The sequence below is a fragment of the Streptopelia decaocto genome (genome assembly GCF_964273445.1).
Source record: "Streptopelia decaocto genome assembly, chromosome: 12".
Lineage (NCBI taxonomy): Eukaryota > Metazoa > Chordata > Aves > Columbiformes > Columbidae > Streptopelia > Streptopelia decaocto.
In genome coordinates this window covers 5,802,822-5,825,065 of record NC_138667.1, presented here as the reverse complement: position 1 = coordinate 5,825,065, position 22,244 = coordinate 5,802,822, and the positions used below count along the sequence as shown (strand labels likewise).

The 22,244-nt window shown below is 49.5% G+C and overlaps 2 protein-coding genes across 3 annotated transcripts in view; one reads left to right on the top strand and one right to left on the bottom strand.

The window, feature by feature from the left end:
* LARP1 (La ribonucleoprotein 1, translational regulator) overlaps positions 1 to 8,815 on the top strand; it is a 45,826-nt gene extending 37,011 nt beyond the window's left edge. For both annotated transcript variants that reach the window (XM_082063576.1, XM_082063575.1), the window contains exons 14-20: positions 331 to 536; positions 613 to 719; positions 1,073 to 1,224; positions 1,510 to 1,654; positions 1,833 to 1,942; positions 2,466 to 2,593; positions 3,160 to 8,815. In XM_082063576.1, the coding sequence (XP_081919702.1) occupies positions 331 to 536; positions 613 to 719; positions 1,073 to 1,224; positions 1,510 to 1,654; positions 1,833 to 1,942; positions 2,466 to 2,593; positions 3,160 to 3,381 (1,070 nt within the window). In that variant the 3' untranslated portion in view covers positions 3,382 to 8,815. The remainder of the gene's footprint in view (positions 1 to 330; positions 537 to 612; positions 720 to 1,072; positions 1,225 to 1,509; positions 1,655 to 1,832; positions 1,943 to 2,465; positions 2,594 to 3,159) is intronic.
* On the bottom strand, positions 8,515 to 22,232 carry FAXDC2 (fatty acid hydroxylase domain containing 2). The gene is made up of 10 exons (XM_082063577.1): positions 21,945 to 22,232; positions 19,219 to 19,283; positions 18,077 to 18,124; positions 15,290 to 15,384; positions 15,104 to 15,207; positions 14,205 to 14,326; positions 13,729 to 13,934; positions 12,787 to 12,892; positions 11,510 to 11,676; positions 8,515 to 10,366 (listed from the first exon to the last, which is right to left on the bottom strand). The coding sequence occupies exons 3-10, from the start codon at positions 18,122 to 18,124 to the stop codon at positions 10,210 to 10,212; spliced, it is 1,005 nt and encodes a 334-aa protein (XP_081919703.1). The 5' UTR covers positions 19,219 to 19,283; positions 21,945 to 22,232; the 3' UTR covers positions 8,515 to 10,209.
* Positions 22,233 to 22,244: the final 12 nt, after the last annotated feature.

Sequence of the window (22,244 nt, the reverse complement as noted above, 5' to 3'; positions counted from 1 at the left end):
GGAAGGCAAATCCCCACTGGGCCTCGCTGGTCTGTGTGTGGAGCCTGGTGCTCTGTCCTTCTCCTGGGGATGGTGGATTTGTCACTGCTGTTAGCTGCTGGGAAGCAGATACCTTGTGGAATCCCTAGAATTTCAGTCCTTGGATCTGCAGCTAGGCTTTGGGCTGTCTGGCCAGGCTGGGTTTGAAGCTGCGTGTCTCAGAGGGTGGGGATGTGCCTCTGTGTTCCTGCTTCTGCTGCTCCCTGTCTGGCAGATGCTGTCCCTTGGCTGTAGTGATGCTCTTGTGCTCAGAGCTCAGCTTGACCCTGGCTGGGGGGTTTCTTTCTGTAGTACCTACAGATGCTTTGGCTAACAAGTTGTTTGGAGTCCCTGAGCCTTCAACCATTGCCCGGTCTCTGCCTACAACTGTACCAGAATCACCCAACTACCGCAACGCCAGGACCCCCCGGACCCCTCGCACACCTCAGCTAAAGGACCCAACGCAGACGCCCCGTTTCTACCCGGTGGTGAAAGAGGGCAGGACGATAGATGCCAAGGTGGGGCCAGGGCTGGGGTTTCCCCCTGGGGCCTGGGCAGGAAGGGGACGTGTCCCTAATGTGCTGTGTCTTGCAGACTCCGCGGAAGAGGAAGACACGGCACAGTTCAAACCCCCCGATGGAATGCCACGTGGGCTGGGTGATGGACTCTCGGGAGCACAGGCCCCGAACTGCCTCCATCAGGTACTGGAGACGGGTGTGTGGGGTCATGGAGGAGCCAGAAATGGGAAAGAGAGCAAGTGTGGGAAGGAAGGGGAAAGGCAGTGTCTGGTCTTGCAGGAGAAGTCTCCTGTTAGGTGGCTGCAGAAAAGACTGGGAACCAACTTGCTCCTCCTGGAAGGAGCTGAGGAGAGTCTTAATTGGAAACATTGGTTCCCTTTGTAGTAGGAAGGCTCAGGTCCCAAACCGAGAGCAGACAGTCACAAGGAGTTGGTGGGACAGACAGACAAGTGCTGTGGCATGGAGCACGACCCCCACTTCACATTCAGCTGGGTGATGCTGAGGAAGGGGGGTTGATGGGGATCTTTCGTGCTCAGCTCCAGCCCCTCAGAGGGAACCCCGGCCGTCGGAAGCTACGGCTGCACCCCGCAGTCCCTGCCCAAGTTCCAGCATCCTTCGCACGAGCTGCTCAAGGAAAACGGCTTCACGCAACACGTCTACCACAAGTACCGTCGGCGCTGCCTTAACGGTAGGGATGGCTGCACTGCGGGGCGTGGGGCAGGGTGTCGGTGCCCTGCTGTGTCAGGGGCAGGGAACGGCCACTGAGCACAGGCGGTGATAAGCACAGTCCCACAAGACAACCTTGCTGGTAGCTGAGGTTTCCCCACAGCGTGTGGCGAGCACGAGCTCTGGCTCATGCTGTCCAGCACTGGGGGTGCGTGTAGCCACAGAGCCCTCCTGTATGTGAGTCCCTGTGTGGAGCTGGCTCCCTGGGAGAGGATCTGCCTTGTAATCATCCCCTCTCCCAAAACAGAGAGGAAACGACTGGGCATTGGTCAGTCCCAGGAGATGAACACGCTTTTCCGGTTCTGGTCCTTCTTCCTCCGAGATCACTTCAACAAGAAAATGTATGAGGAGTTCAAGCAACTGGCTGTGGAGGATGGGAAGGAGGGATACAGGTAGGAGAGGCCTTTCCTGGGAGGGGAGTGAGGGAAGAAGGGTTCAGCAGCATCTCTGCCTTGCTCAGAGGTAGGATGGGGGCTTCCCTCAGTCACCTGCTGCTGGTACGCAGCAGGGCTTTTGTCTTGAGAGCATCTCTGCCTGGTGTCTGAGCACCATGTGCTGCTCTGTTCCCAGGTACGGTCTGGAGTGCCTTTTCAGATACTACAGCTATGGGCTGGAGAAGAAATTCCGGCCAGACATATTTAAGGACTTTCAAGAAGAGACCATCAAGGATTACGAAGCTGGTAGGTGCCTCCTTTCAGCGCCCTTGGGCTTGATAGTGGTGTAGTCCAGCTGCATGGCCATCCCTGGGGTGCTTCACATGTCTTTGTGGAAGCCATGTAATGCTGTACATTAATGTGTGCGATGAGGACCAGCTCGGTGTCCTGTTGCTTGCTTCACAGGAGTGGGTTGAATGGATGCTCGCTGGCCTGCAGACTGCTGGGAGGTGGAGGGGGGCAATAGGAGGCTGTAGGTCTCACAAAACATTTCTCTAGAAGCATTGATTCAGATTTCTTAAAGCTCTACAGTGGCTGAGCCTTGTCACCTCCAAGTCAACGGGGCCTGGAGACATCCTCTGGCAAGAGGGTTGCCCAGTACTGATGTAGGCTGCTGCTCTCCAGGTTTTCCATCTTGCCTTGGTTGCCCACCAGTGAGACAGGAGGGTCTGTGGGGCAAGTGATGCGGAAGCCTGGAGGAGAGGGTTCTGACATCTGGTTTGATTTTTTTTGTCCTGCTGACATCTGAATTGGTTTTCTCCCACTCCAGGACAGCTCTATGGGCTGGAAAAGTTCTGGGCCTTCTTAAAATATTCCAAAGCCAAAAATCTGGACATTAACAGCAAACTGCAAGAATACCTCAGCAAGTTCAAGCGCCTTGAGGACTTCCGAGTGGATGTGAGTACACACAATGCCTGCACCATGCTAATAGTTGCTGCAAGAACTCTTTGGCCCCCTCAGGAAAGCGTTCTGGGGGCTGGTCCGCAAGTGGTGCCAGGCACGGGAAGTCAGTGACACCTAGTGTCACACCCTGTCATTGCAGCCAGGCCAGGAACAAGCTGCAGGGTTTCAATATTGCAAATCCACTTCAGAGCAGCTCTCTGGGGGATTGGATGAGCCCATGTTCCCTCATGAGCTCTGGAGGGAGGAAGAAAGTGAAGCTTGATGGCTTGAGTGGGGCTTCAGCTCTGGGACTGTGCCCCTGTTTGGGAAGGAGGTGCCTAAGAACAAGCTTTCACCCTTGTGCTTGATTGGAAGTCAGTCTGTCTTTCTGTCAGCAAATCTGGCAGCAGTGGATTTGGAGAGGAGGGCAGCTGTGTGCTTGGCATGGGTATGTGTGTTCCTTGTGGGTTGGGGAGAGAGGCTCCACCTGGAGGTTTGCAGGAAGGCTGTCCTCTGATCCAGGGGAAGGGCATCTGCATTGGGAAGTGGCTGTGCTGATACTGGGCTGCTTTCTCTTCCAGCCACCCATGGGGGAGGAAGGTGGACACAAGAGATACCCTACAACGTCAGGGGGAGATGGCAGGAAGCGTTACCCATCCCAGTCTTCCAGCAAAACGGTCAGCCAGTGCCCATCCAGCCAAGCCCACACCTTGCCCAGCCAGCCTGCACAAGAGGATGCCAAAAACCTGAGCCAGCAATCCCCTGTCCCCTCGGCTGCAGAACCGCAGACAGTGGGGAAGTAGAGAGGCTGCAGCGTCCGCCTCCTGCGGGGGACAGGGTGGGTTGGTGGGGGACTGGTTCAGAGAAGGGGAGACATGAGGGGGGTGGGACAGGAAGGGAGCTGAAAGGTGGGTGCCCAGGAATAGGCTGCTCGGGAGAAACTTCAACGCACACGATTTTTTCTCTTGGGGCTGGAAAGCAAGACGATCTGCATCTGAAACACCATTTTGGTATTACAACCCTGACCAGAGCCAGACCCACCCTTCGCTTTCCCTTCCCTCCCCTCCTGTGCGCACACTCATGTCTTAGAGTCTCTTCAAAACGAAAAAGTTCTGGCTGGGTTGGGAAGGGGAGATTTTTTTTTTAATTATTATATATATATATCAAGTTTTAAATTATTGCTAGAAGTTCGTCTGGATTTACCAAAACAAGTCTGCTCTGTGCGGCCCCAACAACCCCCTTTCTGCGTCCTGCTCGGATCACGGGGCAGCCTGCTCAGGAAGCTCGGAGGAGCGAGGTTCCCCAGCGGGGGACCGAAGCTGCAGCGTGTCACAATGCTGTGGAGCCTCTGATCTCCGTGACCTTGGCTGACATCTCCCATTCCACGTGTGGTGGTGCCTCCCTGGCACTGACTGCTGCGACAGGAGCATTGTCCTGTTCGTTCTTCTGGTCCCTTCTCCCCAGCGTCTTCACCTCCAACCTTCCCGAGGGTCTGGCTCTCCCTCCACCCGCCTCTCCCTTCCATCACGGACAATTTGGAAGTCAACCAAAGGACCTTTGCCAAGAATAGGCTTGTTCGGATTCCTTCCTGCGAGGACGGCTGGTGGGAGGCCAGCAGGCACCCGGACTCAAGCCTGCATGGACGATGCACCCGCTGCCCCAGAACACCCATCGCATGCAAAGACAGGACTTTGCCGAAGAAGGTTTTCTCTTCCTTTTCCCTTGGAAAAACAAAACAAACAAAAAAAATTCTAAAACAACAAAAAAAAACTCTAAAAAGACACTTCTCCCTTTGCTTTCTTCCTTGGAAATATTATTGAAGAAAAAAAAAAACAAAAAAAAAAAACAAAAAAAAAAGAAAACATGCAAAAAAAAGTTGCCTTATGGTGGAGCTAGACCAGGGGCGCTCGCTGGCTTCCCATAGCCTGGGGTGTGCTGGGCTCTTGCCCACCCCGGCCCAGAGACTCCTCCCGGCGTTGCTGCCGAGCTGACCTTCCCTGCGGCCTTTCTTCTGACCCTGCAGCTCGCTCGGATGCCTCCCCCATCGCAGAGACCCCCCACCCGCCCTGGTTCTCCTGGGGGAAGGTGCCGAGGGCAGTCAAATCCAAGACTTGCGCTCACGCAGTAGCTGAAGCCGCTACGTTGTGTATATACCGTTGTAGCATCTTCTCCCTGACAGTGACTGTACGTGCTTGTGGCCTCTCTCGGAGCCCCTGTGCAGTCTCGGGGCAGGAGGTGGATCGGTTCTGCGCCTCCAGCGTGGTCACAGGCTGAGCAGGGAGATCGTCACAGCAGCTGAAGGGACTGGTCCTTGCTGTGAGCGCTTGGGAGGGCTGGCGTGTTGCTGGTGTCACTTAACACTGTAGCGTGACAAGGCAGCGATGCAGCCCCAGGGAACCTGTCTCTCACAGCTGTCACTAGCCCCAGGACTCGTGCTAGGTGCGAGCAGCAGACCTGCCCGGCAGAGGACAGCTCTGGTCTGGGTGTCCTTGTGCATTGTCTTGGCAGGTGGCTGTGCGAAGTCTCCTGTTCAGGGCAGTGTCCCTGTGCGTCTCCAGGGCTGAGAACACCCTATTGCTCAGTGGGGGTGAGGGGATGGTTGCAGAGCTGCTGTGGTGTTTACTTGGTTCCTCTACCCAGGACCGGGTAAGCTTTGGCAGACAAACCCTCCCCCGGCTTGTGAGTTGCGTTCCCTCACAGGGAGCGTGTCTCTGCTGGAGGGTGAGGTTGTGCTGAAAGTCGCGCTCCTGCCATAAGGGTAGAAGCTCTTTTTCAGCCAGAGCCATTGGCCTTGCTGCTGCTCCGTCCCCTGGGTTGGAGTACCTGCTCATGGCTCCAGTACCCCATCCTCATGAGCTGCAGAGCATTCTGCATGCAGTGCGGAGCGGCCGCCACCACGGGCTACTAAAAAATGCAGCTAAGTGCATTACTCTCTCTGCAAAACCACAAGCTGGGAGCAACCGGTGTTTTCCTAAAGTCTCCAGCTGATCCAGCACTGTGTCCCATGGCTGGCAGGAGTTGCCTCTCCAGGGCTGTCCCTGTTGGGCTGCAGGGCTGGTGGATCAGAGCCGCCGGGAGCAGAGATTGAGAGGGCAAGCTGCTGATCAGCAGTGGCTGCGGATGCGCATGAGGCCCTGCCTGAAGTTACCGCCTTCCTGAACTGAGACCGTGTCCAAGATGCTGCTTGAGCAGGTGTGGGGGGAAGGTCCATGTGGAGGGAGCTGCATGACCTGCTGCTGGAATGGAAAGCACAGCTGGGTTTGGGTAAGGCTGGGTGGCTGCTGCTTTGCTGTTTGCCGGTGGTGTGATCCTGCCATGGTCTGTCCAGCCCTTCCATGTCACCCTGCGGCTCAGCACCGCTCGGAGGCCCTGTTTCGGTGTGCCAGCCTGCCAGAGTCCACAGCTTGCTCCATTACAGCTTTGATCTGGGGCTGCAGGGTCGTACCTGGGCAAGTAACACCTGTACGGTGCTGTGGCCGTGACTGTTATCTCTGGATTTCTCCTCTCGTGAGCCGGATCTCTGAGGTTACAGATGCGGTTGGGTTTGCCCCAGATTTGGGAAGGAGGAGCCTTGAGATAGGGGTTGATGAAGGATTTCAGAGATGCGTTGCTGGTTGTTTGCAAGTGGAAGCAGGTCTGGATGTGCCGGCGCGTGGTCCTTGCTGCTGTGTCCCTGTGCTCTCGTTGGTATGTGTTCTCTTTTGAAGCCAATTGTCTGCATTTTAGCAACAAATTAGATAGGAAATGAGGAGGAACGACCTCCTCTGAGGGACAACTGCTGCTGTGGGGTTGTTGCTTGTGGAGCAGACTGTGGAATTGCTTGGGTGGTAGAAAGAGGTAAGACATTTCCCAGAGAATTTCCCCAAACCAGAATTGATTTTAAATTATTTTGTAATTTCTAAAGCTGAGGCTCTGGTCTTGGCATGGAAGAGTTTTCCCCCCTCTGCTGAGTCAGTGGTTTGTCACATCAGTGTGGCTGAGGGCCTGGCCTGAAACTCCCCCGATTCCCAGCGGCAGGTGGGTCAGAAGAGCAATCCCAGCCGCCCCTCCAGGTTTGCGGACTGTGTGCCTTGTTGTGCCCCCTGTTGGGCAGCAGCGTAGCCAGACAGTGAAGGACAAAGGGACGTGACACCCGAGGCAGCTGTTGCCTGCTCCTGCCTGTCTTGGAACGAACGCGGGGCCATTCGCTCCTGTGGTGCCGGCGAGGGCAGGAGCTCAGTGCTCCAGTTTTGGGGGAGCACCCCGCACCCCAGGCAGCAGCAGGGGTCCTGGTGAGGCCGGGGCCGTGGGCCATGTGGTCCATGCAGGCTGAGGAGGGGACGGATGTGATGATTTCCCTGTCCTCTTGCTGCATACAGAGGCATCGCATGGGGCTTGCTCCACCACTGAGCAGAGATGCCTGTCCAGAGAGGGGCTTTGTTTTTGAGGAAGCTCTTGTCCTCCTGCTGAGGAGGGAGTTTGGCCTTGCTTTTAGCTTGGATGTTTCACCACAATCATGTTTTGTGTATTTTTTTTTATTATTGTTTTATTTTAGTGGTGTGAATGGTCAGGCACATGTACCCCTGTGAACACCGATCCATCCCAGCACTGGCACCGGCACGGCCTGGGGGGCCCCAGCTGCTTTCAGCAAGGCTGGGGGGCACTCCCCATCTCACCCCTGTTTTTGAGACATCCCAGGCTGCTACAGCTGGGACATCTTGTCAAGGCCCTGTGTGTCAGCCCATCTTTGGGGTGCAGGTGGTTGCAGTGGGTACAGAGCTGTGGCGTGGGATCAGGAGTGGAGGTGGAAGGTGTGTTTCAGAGGAGGCTTTGCTGCTTTGCCATGCTCATTTGGGGGAAGAAAATAATTAAAGTAATAATCCTGCTGCTCTGTTTGCCTGTCTGTCCCTCTTCCTGCTGCCCCCCTCGCACCCCTGATGGTGGCTCATTGCTGTAGCCCTTGGGGTCCCTCGAGTTTTGGCAACTACTCGTCTTGTTTGGGACTGGTCGACTGTACTGTAACAAAATGATGCGTTAACCTCAGAATCCTGCCACGTGTCCGTACACGTTCCGCGTGGCAGTGCAGAGGGGGCCTTCTAGCTGTTAATGCCTTTCCAGTTATTTTATCAAAAGGAAGAAAAAAAAGAAAAAGGAAAAAAAAAAAAAAGGAAACCTGTAAATGTAGCAAGCTGTGTTTGCAATGCTTATTTTCTCCTGTCTCCTCTGAGACTGGTTATGTCACTTTGTCACTGTTTTGAAATGGATGGTAGGCTCTTTTAACAGAGGGTTGCTACACTTGATGTTAAATGTCTCGCTGACTCTTTTTTTTTTTTTTTCTTTTAAAATTTTCAATACAAATAATAGATGAATGACTTTTTATTTTTTAAAGAAAATGTTCATCTCTGTGGCGTGGAGCGGGTGGCTGGAGGGCAGCGTTTCAATGAGTAGTTTACAGTTTCACTTTCTGCAGACACTTGAACATAGGACCGATGTATCTGTGACAAGCACATCCCCTCGGTGGGACGCTCTGGAGGAGCCGGGAGCGCCCTGGGCACCAACACCAGCCCCTGCAGGGACATACCGGGGTCAGCCGTGTGTCCCCACGCTGTCCCCTGGGCTTGCTGTCCCAGTGCCAGCGCTGTGTGGGGGCTGCTTGGCACCACGGGGACCCTCCAGCCTCCCCGGGGCAGCCCCCTTGTCCTCTCCCAGCCCTTCCCCGTCCCGTTGGGGTCGGAAACCTTTGGATCTGCGGCTCGGAACCCCCTGCTGAGCTGCGCCCCGGCGAGGGTGGCCCTCTGGAGCAAAAGGGGTGATGGTTCGATGTGCTGGCCCTTCTCAAACCCTGTGTGTCCCAACCTCAACCTTCTTGTTTCCCAAAACTAGAAAGTGTGTGCAACCTTCTTCAGCTGCATTTATCGTAGAGACAAACTTAAAATGACTCATCACAAGACCATGTATCACTTGGGAGGAAAATCTTGTTAATATGGCCCGCTGTACATGATCCATCTTCTGTCGATAGTACATAATCTTTGACCCATGTGCTAGGATCATCATCACATATAAAAGGAAAAGAGAAAAATGTAAAATACTTGAATGAGAGCTTGTATTATAACATTAATATTATTCAGAGTATCTGCTTTCTAGGCTGATGTGATTCATTATTCTAGTAATGCTTTAGTCCTTTGTAATTTGTGGTAATTATGCTTTTTCCTTTTTAATACAAAAAAAATGTATAAAAATAAAAACTTCAAAAGACAATGCAGGTTGGGTTTTCTGTTCTGTTGACTTGCCCTCCCCGGGGGGCTGTGGACAGGTTCATCTCCCCGGGGGGCTGGGGTTGTAGGTTCCGGAGGCTTCCTGGGCTGACGGCAGGTAAGTGCAGCGCAGGTCCGCCCTGCGTGTCCTCTCCTCCATGGGTTGCGTGGGACGGGGGTCCTGCCGTGGTGAGAGGCAGGTGTCACACTTGTCCCAGGCCCCCAGACAGGATTCAGACTTAGAATCATAGAATCATTTTGGTTGGAAGAGACCTCAAGATTGAGTCCAACCACAACGTAACTGGAACTAAACCATGTCCCTAAGAACCTCGTCTATGCATCTTTTAAACCCCTCCAGGGATGGTGACTCCAGCACTTCCCTGGGCAGCCTGTTCCAGTGCTTTACAACCCTTTCTGTGAAGGATTTTTCCTAATATGTGATCTGAACCTTCCTGGTGCAACTCAAGGCCATTATATTTGCAGACTTGATCCTGGAGAAGACTGGCAGCACCATTGAGATGAGTTATGCAAGTACTTGTGCATAAAGGTAGGCATGCTTCTTGTTGCATCCATCCGTACAGGGTTTCAAGGATCTCAGGACAGCAGGGTGTGATACAGGGACTTTCCATAGAAAGTCTCTCTCCATCGTTGATCATTGTACAGAGCTACTGGTTTTGGTTTGTGCCTCTGTTGGGTATGTGGGAGTGAGATGAGGCTCAGCGGAAGGAGGTGATGGACCAGGGCTCCATCAGCTCCCAGCGTTCCTTCCCTGTCCCATGGTGGGGAAAACTCACTTTATGTTTGCAGACATCAGTTTGTGCAGTGGAGATGAGGATGTGGCTGCCTTTAATTCAGACCTGGGCTGACCTCTCGCAGGAAGGAAAACTGCTCAGGGCAAATCGGGCCACTTGGATGTGCCAGGGAGAGCGTTGCTAAAGCTGTGGCCCCGCTGACCTGTCTTGGGGTTGCATCCCATACTCCACGTGTTGTGAGTCTCAGAAAAATAGTGGTTTTAATCTTCTCATATGTAGTTATAGTCATCTTGCTGCTATTTCTATAGAATGCTGCTGAAAGAGGCCAGAACATGGTCAGTGAAAACTGAAGTGTTAAAACCTTAATAGTGAGAACTCCCCAAAGCAAAGTGCCCAGAACACATCTGGCTCACGCACACAGCTAGAGTCAAGGAACTGCACGTAATTAAGAAAAACCGTCTAAACTTTGTTTAAAAATAGCTTTATAGAGCAGTTTTTTGTGCCTTAAGTAGAAAATACCAGCAGCAAAAGTGCAGTCATTTCAAGTAGCATTTTCAGCTTCAGGGTTTTTTTGTGTGTGAACGATTAAAACACTATTTGGCATAAATCATTGTCCTCGCTCTGCAAGAACCGCGGGCTGCTGGGTTCACTCTGCTCTCCCGGGCACCTCGGGGATGCTTTCGGAAAGGGGTGTCAGGCTGAGGAGGACCCTGTGTCTCTGGTAGGCTTTGCTTTGTCTGAACACTCTATCTGTTCCATGCAGATAATCCAACACTCCCAGCACTCCATAGCATTGGTTGAACCTGGAAACCAAACAGAGATTAAACATCACTGCAAGTTTCTGAGGTTGCCTCACCCTTCCTATTTCCATCTCCTTTCAGAGCCCTGATAAGCCATCCATGTGATTTATTTCTGCTCCTGCACCAGTCTCCCTCGAGCCCTAAGGAAGCCGGGGTGAAATTTCTGCAACTTCTCTGTCACCGTTGTTACCAAGAATTGGTGGCACTGAACTGCACTCTCCTGGGCAGCTTGGAGCTGCAGGAGCAGCCGGACAACTGTGTTGCCGTGTCTGTGCGCACCGGGACGTGGAGCTGCCGCGCTCCCAGCACCGGGACACCGGCACAGCCCTTCTGCCCGGAGAGCACCGGGGCTCTGGAGGAACCGGCTGACGACAGGACCTGGCAATGTGGTCTGGGTGTTGCCCAGTGTTTGGGTGGTGATGGAACAGCCACATCAGCTCTTGCTGCAGGAGAAGCAAACCGCGCTGGAGGGAATATGTGAATTCAGTGCACGTCTGGGAGATGCGAACCCGTCTTCCGCTACTGTGGTTTGCATCCCTGAACAACCTGCTGAAACTCTGCTCTCTGCAGTGTAGGAGGAGGCTGGGAATCTCTGCCAGGAGGGGTTAATCGCAATTTTTTTGGGCAAGGTGTTATCTGATCAATATTACTAATCCCAGTGTATGGGAGAAGGACAGACAGGGAGGCTCCCTGCACATTTATCTGAGCTGTGTGATTTGCCCTTGCTCTGGCTCTATTCTAGATCACTGTCTCCGGCCCTGCGCTTGTGCTGGGGAAAGTCCAGGTGATCGCTGCTACTTCAGACGCTGTGCTTGCTTTCCTCCCGTGTCATCTGAGGAAACTCGAAATGCGCAGCCTCAGCTGCGGGGTTCGAGCTTTGGAGAAGGTTTCCAAGTCAGCTGATGGAGGAGGGCAGATGGCAAAGAGGCAGCTGGCACTCATGTGGGCAGCAGGACCCAGTCCTCCAAAATCCCCGTCTCTGTTTAACTGCTCTAAGACCTGACGGCATTCCTGCCAGGCGGACTGGATTAGGCCTTGTGCCCAAGTTGTGCAAACCCAGTGACTGTCAGGAAGGAGCTTTGCCCGTCAGCAGTGCCAAAGCCACAGGTGGGAGGGGAAGGGGAAGCTGACAGGGCCCAGACCTACTTGAGGTGGTGGAAGTCGTGGAATTCGGGCGACGGGAGGAAGGGCAGGTGGTAGCCACAGTGCGAAATGCTCGTCGTTAGGAGAGCCAGGGAGAACCACGCTGCGATTGAAACGATGTGAGATCCCATGATCATCGGGCCGGTCATGACAGGCAGCGTGTTGGAGAGCTAGAAACGAGAAGCAAACTCTCCCTCACTGACAGGTCCACGACAAGCGAACTCTCATCTAGGAGCTGCATTGTTTCACCTGGGTGATACATCATGTTAGTTTTGTGCAAACAGTAAAAAGGGAAACCTGCAAACACCTTACTATATTACCTAATCATCAAACTAATAATTTACTCTGAGTTGAGTTTTACTCACTGCAAAACATAGTCACAGCCTAAGCTTGTAGTAGAAGTTGGATGTGAGACCAAACCAGGGGTGTGAGGGCAGCACAAATCCAGAAAATCACCCTGGAATCAGATGTCCGAATTTCAGCTTCACCTTGGAATAATGCTGAAGCTCTTGGGAAGCCGAGCTGTCAAATGGCCCTGGCCTGAGAACACATGCAGAAGTCGTGATGCGATGACCCAGCCGCATCACTTCATCGTGTCCTACCAGCGGCACAAACGGCCATCACAGCCCTGACCGAGCCCACGGCAGCAGCCGGGCTCAGCTGGACTTCTGAATGTGAAAAGTCATTCTGCTGCCCAAAGACACTCAACTGGGGAGACTCCCAGAGCTGGATCTGCAGCCCAGGACTATTGTTGACAGGAGATGGTCTGAGAGCTGGAATATTCTGAAGGTGGGATGTGTTTGCATGAGAAGTCTCTGCTGGAGCAGCACTGGGAGGGACTCCTGCAAACCCCGATCCCAGCCACCGGCAGGAAAGCTTCAACAGAATTCTGGCTCCATGCAGTAACCCAGAGTGTGTCAGTGTCACATATTGTGCTGGAAGCTGCCTCAGTCTGTCCCTCCTCTGCTGGAGGCCCTTGGTCTGGGTGCTTAAAGGCAGAGGAGCTCCGCATAGAATCGTAGCATGTCCTGAGTTGGAAGGGACCCACAAGGATCATTGAGTCCAGCTCCTGTCCCTGCATATGACAACCCCTACATTCACACCATAAAGGGGGAGCACCCCAACCCTTCTATGCTTCTGGCAACGCAGCTCAGCTTCCTCGTCCTGGGAAAGGAGAGTCTGAGGGCGCGTTTGCTTTTCTTCTCTTACCGCTCCTCCTCGTCCCATGGAAATCACGCTCTGCGCAGGAACTGGAGGGTGAGCGTGGGGGATCCACTTACTATGTGTTCTACTGGGTGAGCGTAGATGGAGACCACGCCAATGGGGGCTGTCCATTCGTGGTGCTTCTTGTGAATGTGCTTGTACAGGAGTGGGAGGTGAACAAGCCTAAGGAGAGAAAAGAGAGAAATGTGGGGACTTGCTCATGGCTCTTCTTTCAAAGAAAGATTTAGAGCAGCTGGGAATAAGAGTGTAGGACTCCTGGCTTCCCTCTCTCTAACACAGAGCCCCCACTTAATGTATGTGTGTACTGACTGATGTTAAACTTCAGTCCAGATAAATGCCATAAGTCAAAGTCCCCAAAAGACAGATTTGCTCAAACCTGAGAGTACTTTTGAGGGGAAGACTCACTTTATATTTTTCGCTGTTTTGACTTTACCTACTGGCAACTGAGGCAGATTTTTAAGTTCTGTGGGACCTTAAAAAATTGGTTTTAATGTTTTTTGTGTGTGTACTTGTCCAAAAGGGAAGCCTGCATAGTTTGGAATTCTGTGCAGCCCTGCAGGCTTTTTTCCTTCCTTGCTTTAACGTTGGTGTCAGTGCTCAGTACCTGCGGTGTCAGGAGCCAGGCTCTGCTCCATAGGTGCTGTACAAGCGAACAGGAGATCAGCCACTGGCCTCTTGGGCTTTTTTCTTTCATGATAGTCAGTCTTGTTCTCCTCTTTTTGAAGAACCCTGGGTTACAGCTTTTGTATGAAGCAGCCTGTTTTGTTTTTTTCTTAGGCTTTAAGCTGCTCCACCTTTGTAACTTAGCCCATTTTTGCTCACTAGAGTTACCAGCAACATTGCAGCACCCAAGCCTTATGTTGTAAGGGTGGATTCCAGAAACTTTAAGTCTTCCCACAAGAAGAGGGGGGACTAGGACCATTGATGTTGCAGGAGATGGGTATAAGCTTAAAGGCATGGGGGGAAACCAGAAAGTCTTGTTCCTGTGCTCAGCTCACCTGTGTGTATAATAAAAGAGAATTTCCTCTACTAAGGTGAAGATGCTTAGCTCCACAAGAAACCAGCGGAAGGTCGGTAATTCCTTGCTGAAAGTGTTGCCCCGCCATTTCATGAGGTAGAACAGAGGCACAAACATGGGCAAGGAGATAAAGAACTGATTACACAGCGCTGTGTAGATGGCTTGGAGCAATTTCTTTGTGTCCACCTGCGAGAGAGAAGTCAGGATTTGAGGCTAAATCAGAAGCAATGTGGCTTTCAGTTGGGAGGATAAAGAGCTTTGGGATCTGTAGGCTGTTTCTGTGTTAGCTTTGGGATCAACTTTTTAACGAGCCATCAATCCAGATCTGATCAGTAGCCTAATGACAACCACTGCCTTCCTCTCTCAGTGGATATGCAAGACTCAGCTTGATTTTCCATGAATCCCGTCTGCAGGAACTGTTTAGCCAGCAGAAGAAGCAGAGTGAGAAATACTTACAGGATCGTTCTTGCCCAGCTGAATGCGATAGCGAGTAATGAAAGTTGGCTTTCCTGTTACATCAGCCACCATAAGGATTCCATTGAAGCCCCAGAAGGCAAGGCCAGGAACCAGTGCAGTCCCTGTGGCGTGAGGAAAGGGCAGAGATGTGGCAATAAATTCAGAGCTGTGGCTAAACTGGAAACACAATACAGTGGCATGGTGTCCAGAGAACCTTGCTGGGACCCAGATGTGCCACGTGTGTATCCCCTGCCCCGAGAGGCTTTAAAATGGAATATGGGGAGGTTTCGACACATAGGTAAGACCTAGGGAATGGGGATGGAATATGGATGAAAATGGAATGTGGGGAGGTTTCGACACATAGGTAAGACCTAGGGAATGGGGACGTGGTTGAAACTTGCCACAACTGAGGCTAAGAAAGGGCTTTTCTGGGAGGCTGGGTGATCTCTGTCATGGGTGGGTTTTAAATACAAGTTGTGTAAGGTCAAGTTGATCCCTGGGACGTTTGAATGTCCATACTAGGCGTGTTCTCTAGCTGTTAATCATAGGCAGAGTTTTATAGGTGCTACACCAAGAGTAAAACCCACCGATTTTATGTTAATTTTCAGTAATTATTTCTATGGAGTCATTCAGTCCTCACAGGAGCAAAGAGTGTGTTTTCAAAGGGAAGCCATTTCAGCAGCAAGATCAAATTTTCAGTCTGTACAGGGGGTGTAATGATGCACCGGTCCAAAGGCAGCACAGTTGCACCACATCAGCTGTGCCTGGTTCTGGAGCCCACATGTGCTTTATCAGAGGGAGGATTAGCAAGTTTGGGAAGGCACGTCCATGTGCCCGTTTAGATATAGTACCTGGATAGTTCTTCCTACAGCACAGGGTTGTTAACCTGAGTAACTCACCAAGGAAGAAGATTGTCCACTCCTCTCCCTCCAACAGGTAGTAGAGCTTCAGCCATGTTGTTTGCCAGAAATGGCCTGAAGCATCCCAGATACTCTGCAGGTACCTGTGGGAATAAGCTTTCGTGGTTGCCCATCTTTTCATCATCCATTTTTTCCTCTCAAGGCCTTTTGTTCAAACAATCTTACCAAACCAAACCCAAGTTCGCTAAGGCGGTGAATACGAGCAGGCCTGTACCAAGGACACGGGCAGTGATCTTCATGGCATCCCAGAGCTTCTCTTCCTGTGCGCAAGCAACAAGAGTGAGCGTGTGCTGCCATGTCCTACACGAGCATTTTCTGTATTTGAAATGCAGGAGGTCAAGGCAGTTCTATGATAGCCTGTTTTGTTTTACGAACACTCTAAAGAGCATAACAACAAAGCTGTTATGGGATATGGTGTGTAACTGAGGGGGGCAATACAGACACATCCACCAGCCATGTCATCTGAAGTATCGCTGACATTAAATTCCTCCAGAAAAAACAAAGAGAGAGAAAGTACCACTGATTTTTTTTTTCTCCATTGTTATTGGGCACACTTCTCGGTACCTAGAGGACTATAATGTTAAGGGGCTTTTGGCCAAGTCGGAGCAGTTGGTGTGGCAGACCTGGGGGTAAGGCACGGTGCCCCACCTATAAATGCTCCTCTCACCCTACCAGTACATCCTCTCTCCCAGTATGCAGTACGTGTTGTCCCCACTGTAGTCAAGACCTGTTGTGCTCAGATGATCTGATTAACAGCTCCAGTTAATCCAGAACCACCCCTCTCAATTTTCCTCTTTGCTTTGAAGACCGATTCTAAAGTCAGGCTCACGTGCCCAGAAGGCTGCCTTTTTGTCTCCCCAAATATAAAAGAGCTTTAACACAGGATATTAGCTGTCCTTGCATAATTCACTTTGCTGGGCCTTTAGGCCATCACAGGTACAACTCAACTTTAGCACTGAGAGTACAACTTGTCTAGTAGGTACCACATGTCATCTGTATAGAACAACTGCATATTAACAAGGAGATAAAATACTCAACTTTTCAAACGTATAAAGTTCTCTCTACCCCTTCTCTTAGTCATGGAAATGCTACCTACTAAAGAAATATTTCCATGTACAGCATACAGGCACCAGAGAGACCTCTTGATTCCAGTATTCAGTATATTTGAGTATTTAAATATTCAAAACCAATTGTTTAGCAAATATATGACAAATGTATAATTAACTGTCTTCTAGAGCAGCCCAAGCTGGAATTGGTTTTGGAGTTCAGCAATCTTAGTTTGGGTTTTCCTGGGTGAATATGCATTATATTTATCTGCAGGATAAATATTTTTTAAAAAATCAATGCAATTCTAAAATGATATAGCGTAATAACCAGCTAGTGCCTTGTTTATTACTCTGTCCTTCCAGTTTTTTAACTGTGTTGTTGTGCTGCACAAACAGACTGGAGTATAAATAGCATGATTTATAGCTGCTGTCCTGCTTGTCTCTGTCAGAGAGGACAAACAAGAGAGACAGCTCACTCATAAATGCTGAATGCAGGTGTGTTTAGGGTAATGCAATATAGAGAAATCCTCTTAGCTTTCAGTGCTAAGAGCTTCTTTAAGATTCTGCAACAGCTACAGAACATTAAACATCGCGCATGACTTGTCAGCAATATTTATCTGTCCCAGGGTAGAACTTTGCTCATTAGCACTGAAACTTTCCTCATTAAAGCAAACAACCGTTTCCTCCTATCATCTCTTTTTTAATCAGGTTAGCAGCCGGGGAGGAAGCAGTTTAAAGGACTCTCGCCCTACAGCTTGATGTTTGCGAACCCTTAGGTTTACACTGAAGTGATGCAAGCAGTTGCAGCATTACCACTGGGTGTGCTGAGCTACAAACGCAAGGCTGGGGAAAACCATCCGTCCCAGCTTTAGATGGTGCACGCTGAACTCTGGGCTGGAGGGATCTCAGCAGTTTCACACTTGCAGCTGCGCCCCTGTTATGCCTCATGTATGCTGACATAAGACTTGCTTAATCTTTAGACCCTGGAGCACCATCTACATATTCTTTAGATAAAAAAGGTTACAAAAGCTATAAAAAGCTTAGAGCTTTTTAACAGAATTGTATCCTATAAATCTTGGTTTCTCCTGGGATGAAGAATGAACATAGCAAAGAAAAACTCCGATGTCTTGCAGGTGTCAGAATTTTTAGGAAGACCAATTAGTACTTCAGATTCTTTTGAAACTCTTCAGCTAGAAGATGCTAAAACTAAAAACTGCTAATGCTCATCAGACACTCCGTATGTCCGGCTTTGCGGTAGGGCAGAGAGGAGCTAAAGCTCAGCACTTAAGCTATTTTAAAAGCCCCTTGGCTACAAACTGTCTCGTTTTGAGGCTGCGTTTTTATCGTATGCGATGAAGTGATTATGTGAATGAATCCCACACAGTATAATTACATGAGCTGGAGAAGCAGAGAGGTTTACATAGAAAAAAAAAAATCTTGTTCATCAGGTCCAAGTGCTAACACCCTGTTTATCTTCACGCCAACAGCTCCAGCACAGCAGTTTCCAAACTCTGATCCATGGATCGCTTGAGATCTTGCCTCTAAAGGCAGATATAGGCTTGGCAGATTCTTTAAGTGCAGAGCAGGATTGCTGCCTGCAAAGTAAAGAGACTGGGGCGCATCAGCTGGAGACACATTGTTCAGCGGGACCGCTCTGAGTCACAGCTTTTGGTGACAGTCGAGTGTTGTGGTCTCCTGCCACACTTCAAAGGTAACAGACCCTCCAGCACTTGGTGGTGGAGCTGCAGTCCACTGGAAGGGAAGAAAAGCTGGGAAAATGTTGCTGTAGTGATAAGAAATGACCTCCTAGTTGTGCTAAAGTGATCAGAGCGTGGATGTGTCTGTTGCTTCTCTTAGAAGATAATTCAACACATGCTGCCTTTAAAAGGTGACCTTGAGCCTTTACCTGCTTCTGCTGCTCAGCCATGGTGGAATATCCAGTGTCTCTTTTCATCTGAAATAAGATGTGATCTAAATAAGTGAACCTTGTACAGCTGGAGAGTGGAATAACACACTGCTGACAACAGCAAAACCCCTCAACTTCGAGCTCAGTTGCAAAACTGTAAAATATTTACCCTGTCCTGCTCCCTCCTTCATGTTGGCCTTGGAGCAAAGCTGAGCTCTTGAGAAGAAAAATGCCCCTATTTCCTGATGAGTTAGTCTTGTCTCAGAAGACTAATAGGGATGGAAGGGTAACGCAGCAAAAATGGGAGATCGGCCAAAACTAAAGCTTTAGATTGTGGCACTGGGGTGTTGTGGCACAGCTGCCTCGCTCCATCTGGCCTGGGGACACATGGCGTTCAGTGGGAACTCCCACCCTTCACAGACCACCAAGCAAACGATGGAACGGGACGTGGGCTCTTCCGTAATGACGGCATGCTGTTAAACTAACACGAACGAAAACAAAAATGTGACTACAACAATAGGAGTTTGCGCCACGAAGAATTAATGGAGTAAAAAGTTACAGCTTGAGACTGCGGTAAGTGAGAAAATCATCTTTGCTTTGAGTCTCACTGTGGTCAATTTGAGGGTTGAAAGTTCTAAATGGGCAGGTGGCCACCTTGTAATAAATCTCCCTGCATTTGGCTCTGGATTGACCATTTGTTGCCCGTTTTGGTAAAAAAAGAATCAAACTTAAGGTTTAAGTAGCTGCTGGGGCTTCATTGCTGTCCATGGCCATGGCAACATCTCTATTTCAGGAGATGCTGTGGCTGTCCTAGGGATTATTGCATAGCTGTTTTTATATTGCTGCAATCTCAATATGAATTATAATTAGCAAAAGTTAACAAAACATTCCTTAAGGTTTTCTTGGTTTCACACAGTCTTCAAGAACAAACACATTAATTCTAATAATGTGAAGGTCAGATGACTGAGCGCTGCAGAATTTAATCCATTTTGGTTTTAATATGCAGAGAGATATTCAAGCACAGGCAAACTATGTTACCTAAGGTAACAAAGGAAAGTACAGAGAAGGTATAAAGGCACCTGTCTAAGGTACAAAGAAAAACAGCTGGAAAATTATTAATTAGAAAGATGATATTCTATTACCTTTGTGATACTAGCAAGCCTCTTGGGAGCGCTCCTCTTGCAGTGTTTCAGAAAGGAAGAATATGCTGCCAAAAAGAAGTCCCCGTATTAGCTGAAGGTTATACTCTAGCCGTGAAATGACAGCTTTATGGGTATATTCTTACGAACGTTGTTTATTGACAAGCCTTTCCAGCTCTGTTTCCCTACAACACGTTAGTATGCAGGTCAAGGGGCATGAGACAGAAAAATTGGACACCACCTTCCTGCTTGGGTTCCTGCTCACTCACGGACAGAAAAGGACAAGGTCAGTTCACCAAACTCCATATTCTAGTGGAAGAAACTTGGGTTAAATAGTTCTGAGAAGGAAAAAGAAAAACAATCAGGCAAAAAGTGATTTGAAAGTTGAAACCATGAGCCTGAGCTCCCAATCCCCTATTTCCACACTTGGGTTGTATACAGTCCTATGGGAAATGGTAACTCCTGGTAGTAGCCTTAAAAAAACAAAACAAAACAAGTTAATTTTGTCTTCCTTGACCGAAAAAAAAAGTAGTGTGAGAGGTGCTCTAAGGTGCTGTTGCTTAAGAAGAGAATGTGCTAAGGAAGTCGCAGTGCCCAAGGGCTTCTTGTCTCTCTGCAGAGCTAGAGCTTCTCGCTCTTAGACTTTGTGAGCTACTAGAGCCAGTCTGTGAGATCTTCCGTATGTTTCACCTCCCGATACACCAAGTTTGCCAAGCACGACCTTATTGAGAAAATACAGTTGGACTCTAAGGTATCTGACGAAGAATACTTGTAAGCAGCAATCACAAATAACCTGCTAGCCTGAATAGGTCAGTTTAAGTAAATTGCCACGGGCCAAACTGATCTTATCTTCACTTCCAAAAAACCTTCCGATCACAGTGATACATGTTACATAATACATTTTACATTACGTAACGTGTACCATATGCCCATCTTGTCACGCAGGTCCCCTCAGTGCAGGTGTGCCTGTTGTCTCCAAGAAAACACTACTAACACCTGAAATACGTCAGCCTTGAATAATCCGTTCCTTTTTGAGGCTTTGCTCCGTTCCAGCTTTCCTAGCACGTTGTTCGGAGTCTTGAATAATTGAGTTGTGAATATCTGCATGGAGGGAGATTCCACAGCTTCTCTGGGAAATCTGCTCCACTATTTTGATTACCTTCACTGTAAACTTTTTTCTCCCCTAGTATCTAACCAGAATTTCCCATGCTATAACTTGTATCCCCTGCCCTTTTGCTGTGTACCTCCCTGTCTCCTCCAGAACCAGCCAGCAGGGACCTGAAAGCAGCAATATCAAATTATTCTGCCGTGACGGTGCAGCAAACGGTGTTGGCGATAGTTTTCTGTGGTTCAAGAGATTACTCTACTCTGATGACCTTGTAGTAGAGCACAGCAGATCTCGGCGAGGCGGATGTAGCGGGGGTATGTCAGTCAGCTGCTGGCTGGAAGGCTGATGCTCTGGAACCTGCTGAGTCCTCACATGCAGAGAGCAGAGAGTGTGACTCAGTTCTGAGTTTTCAGGAAGAGGAAGAGCCATTGCTTGACCAAGTCTCACATTCTGTGATCTTAGGGAAGGGTTAAAATTATAATCCTATTTCTAGTAGTACTCCTTTGAAGATGATTGAGCTATGCCAGCAGCCTTGCGGGGGCAAATAATTCCAGTTCAGAACTGTCCTGCCATGTCTGCTTTCCCTCCCTCTCCCCAAAACCTCCCTATACTACCTTTAGTAAGTCACATTTACAGAATAAAATTTTACATTACTTACATTAAAACAAGATGGATTGATGGGTTAGGTTTTCCCCAGCATCTCATTACCTGCTCTTTTGTTTTTTTTGGTTAATGGCTTTTCTGATTCAGAAGACACCAAATACATTTAAAAAGCATTCACGTTATCATGGCAAACAAAAAAGCCATTCAGCTGCTTGGCATTGGTCCCATGTTGGCTTGTTATACAGCCCTAAATCAAGCAGTGAAGATCTCAGCTGCCTGCAGCTACTTCCAATTATTAGCTATAACTGGTGGGTTTTTAAAAAAAAAAAAAAAATAAATCCTTTTTGGTTATTTCAAACTAGTTAACACGGAATTTGATCCAAACCAAACCCTCAGCCATAAAGTATTTGTTCTTTCCAGTCAGTCTCTTGGCATTAAAGGAGAAACATACACTAGTCAATAAAGAGCTCTAATACTTCTTTTTAATGATTTCCATGTACTTCATCATTTGTCCAACAATTGTTCATTAAATTACAGATCCATTTTCACTGACTTTTCCACTTCAGGTATCAGAAAACCCTAGTCTGTTTAAGTCATGTTTTAAAATGTTTAATGTAATCTGACAAGGCAAGAACTGCCCTATATTTTACATTTGTTTTAATGTTTACACTATTCTTTATGTCCCATTTCTGCTGCCCAGACAGTCCAAAGCTGAGGCTGCACAAGTACCCGCTTCTCCCTGTCTTGTTCCAGGTACTTTATTGCAGGGTGTCCTTCCCAGGACACCCACCGGTGCTGCTGGCAGGTGACAGGGACATCTTCAGGGCTGGATGGGCAGCTCCTTGGTGTTCCTTTTGTCCTCCTGCTTGAATCTTCTGTTGTAGACCTTACTTCACTAGAATCGACCTTTACAGGGCATTGATAGTGGGAAACAACAGTGCCTGAGAGAGGAAAAAAAGGCTACGACTGCCCATGAAAGTATAGAACGTATTGAAAGGATAATGTGAGGACAACTTACCGGGTCACCCAAAAAGCTGCATGTCAGCCACGCTGTGTCGACAACCGCAGGACCAGACGTGGCGTTCAGTGGATGTCCTGCTGTGCCAAGCGCCACACAGCTCTCAAGGCAACCACAGCTCCTAGGAAAGCTCACAGCCGCGCTTCAAACAGACACAGCACGTTGCCTTTTAAAGATTTTCTCGGAGTTTCTGCCCTATCTTTTCAAGCTGCTCCACCCCTGAACCCTGGCTGCCCGTCCTTTGCTCACCCTGCCGCTGGCAGCCGAGGAGAGAGCTCCCTTGTGTCTGCCCAGAGTTCA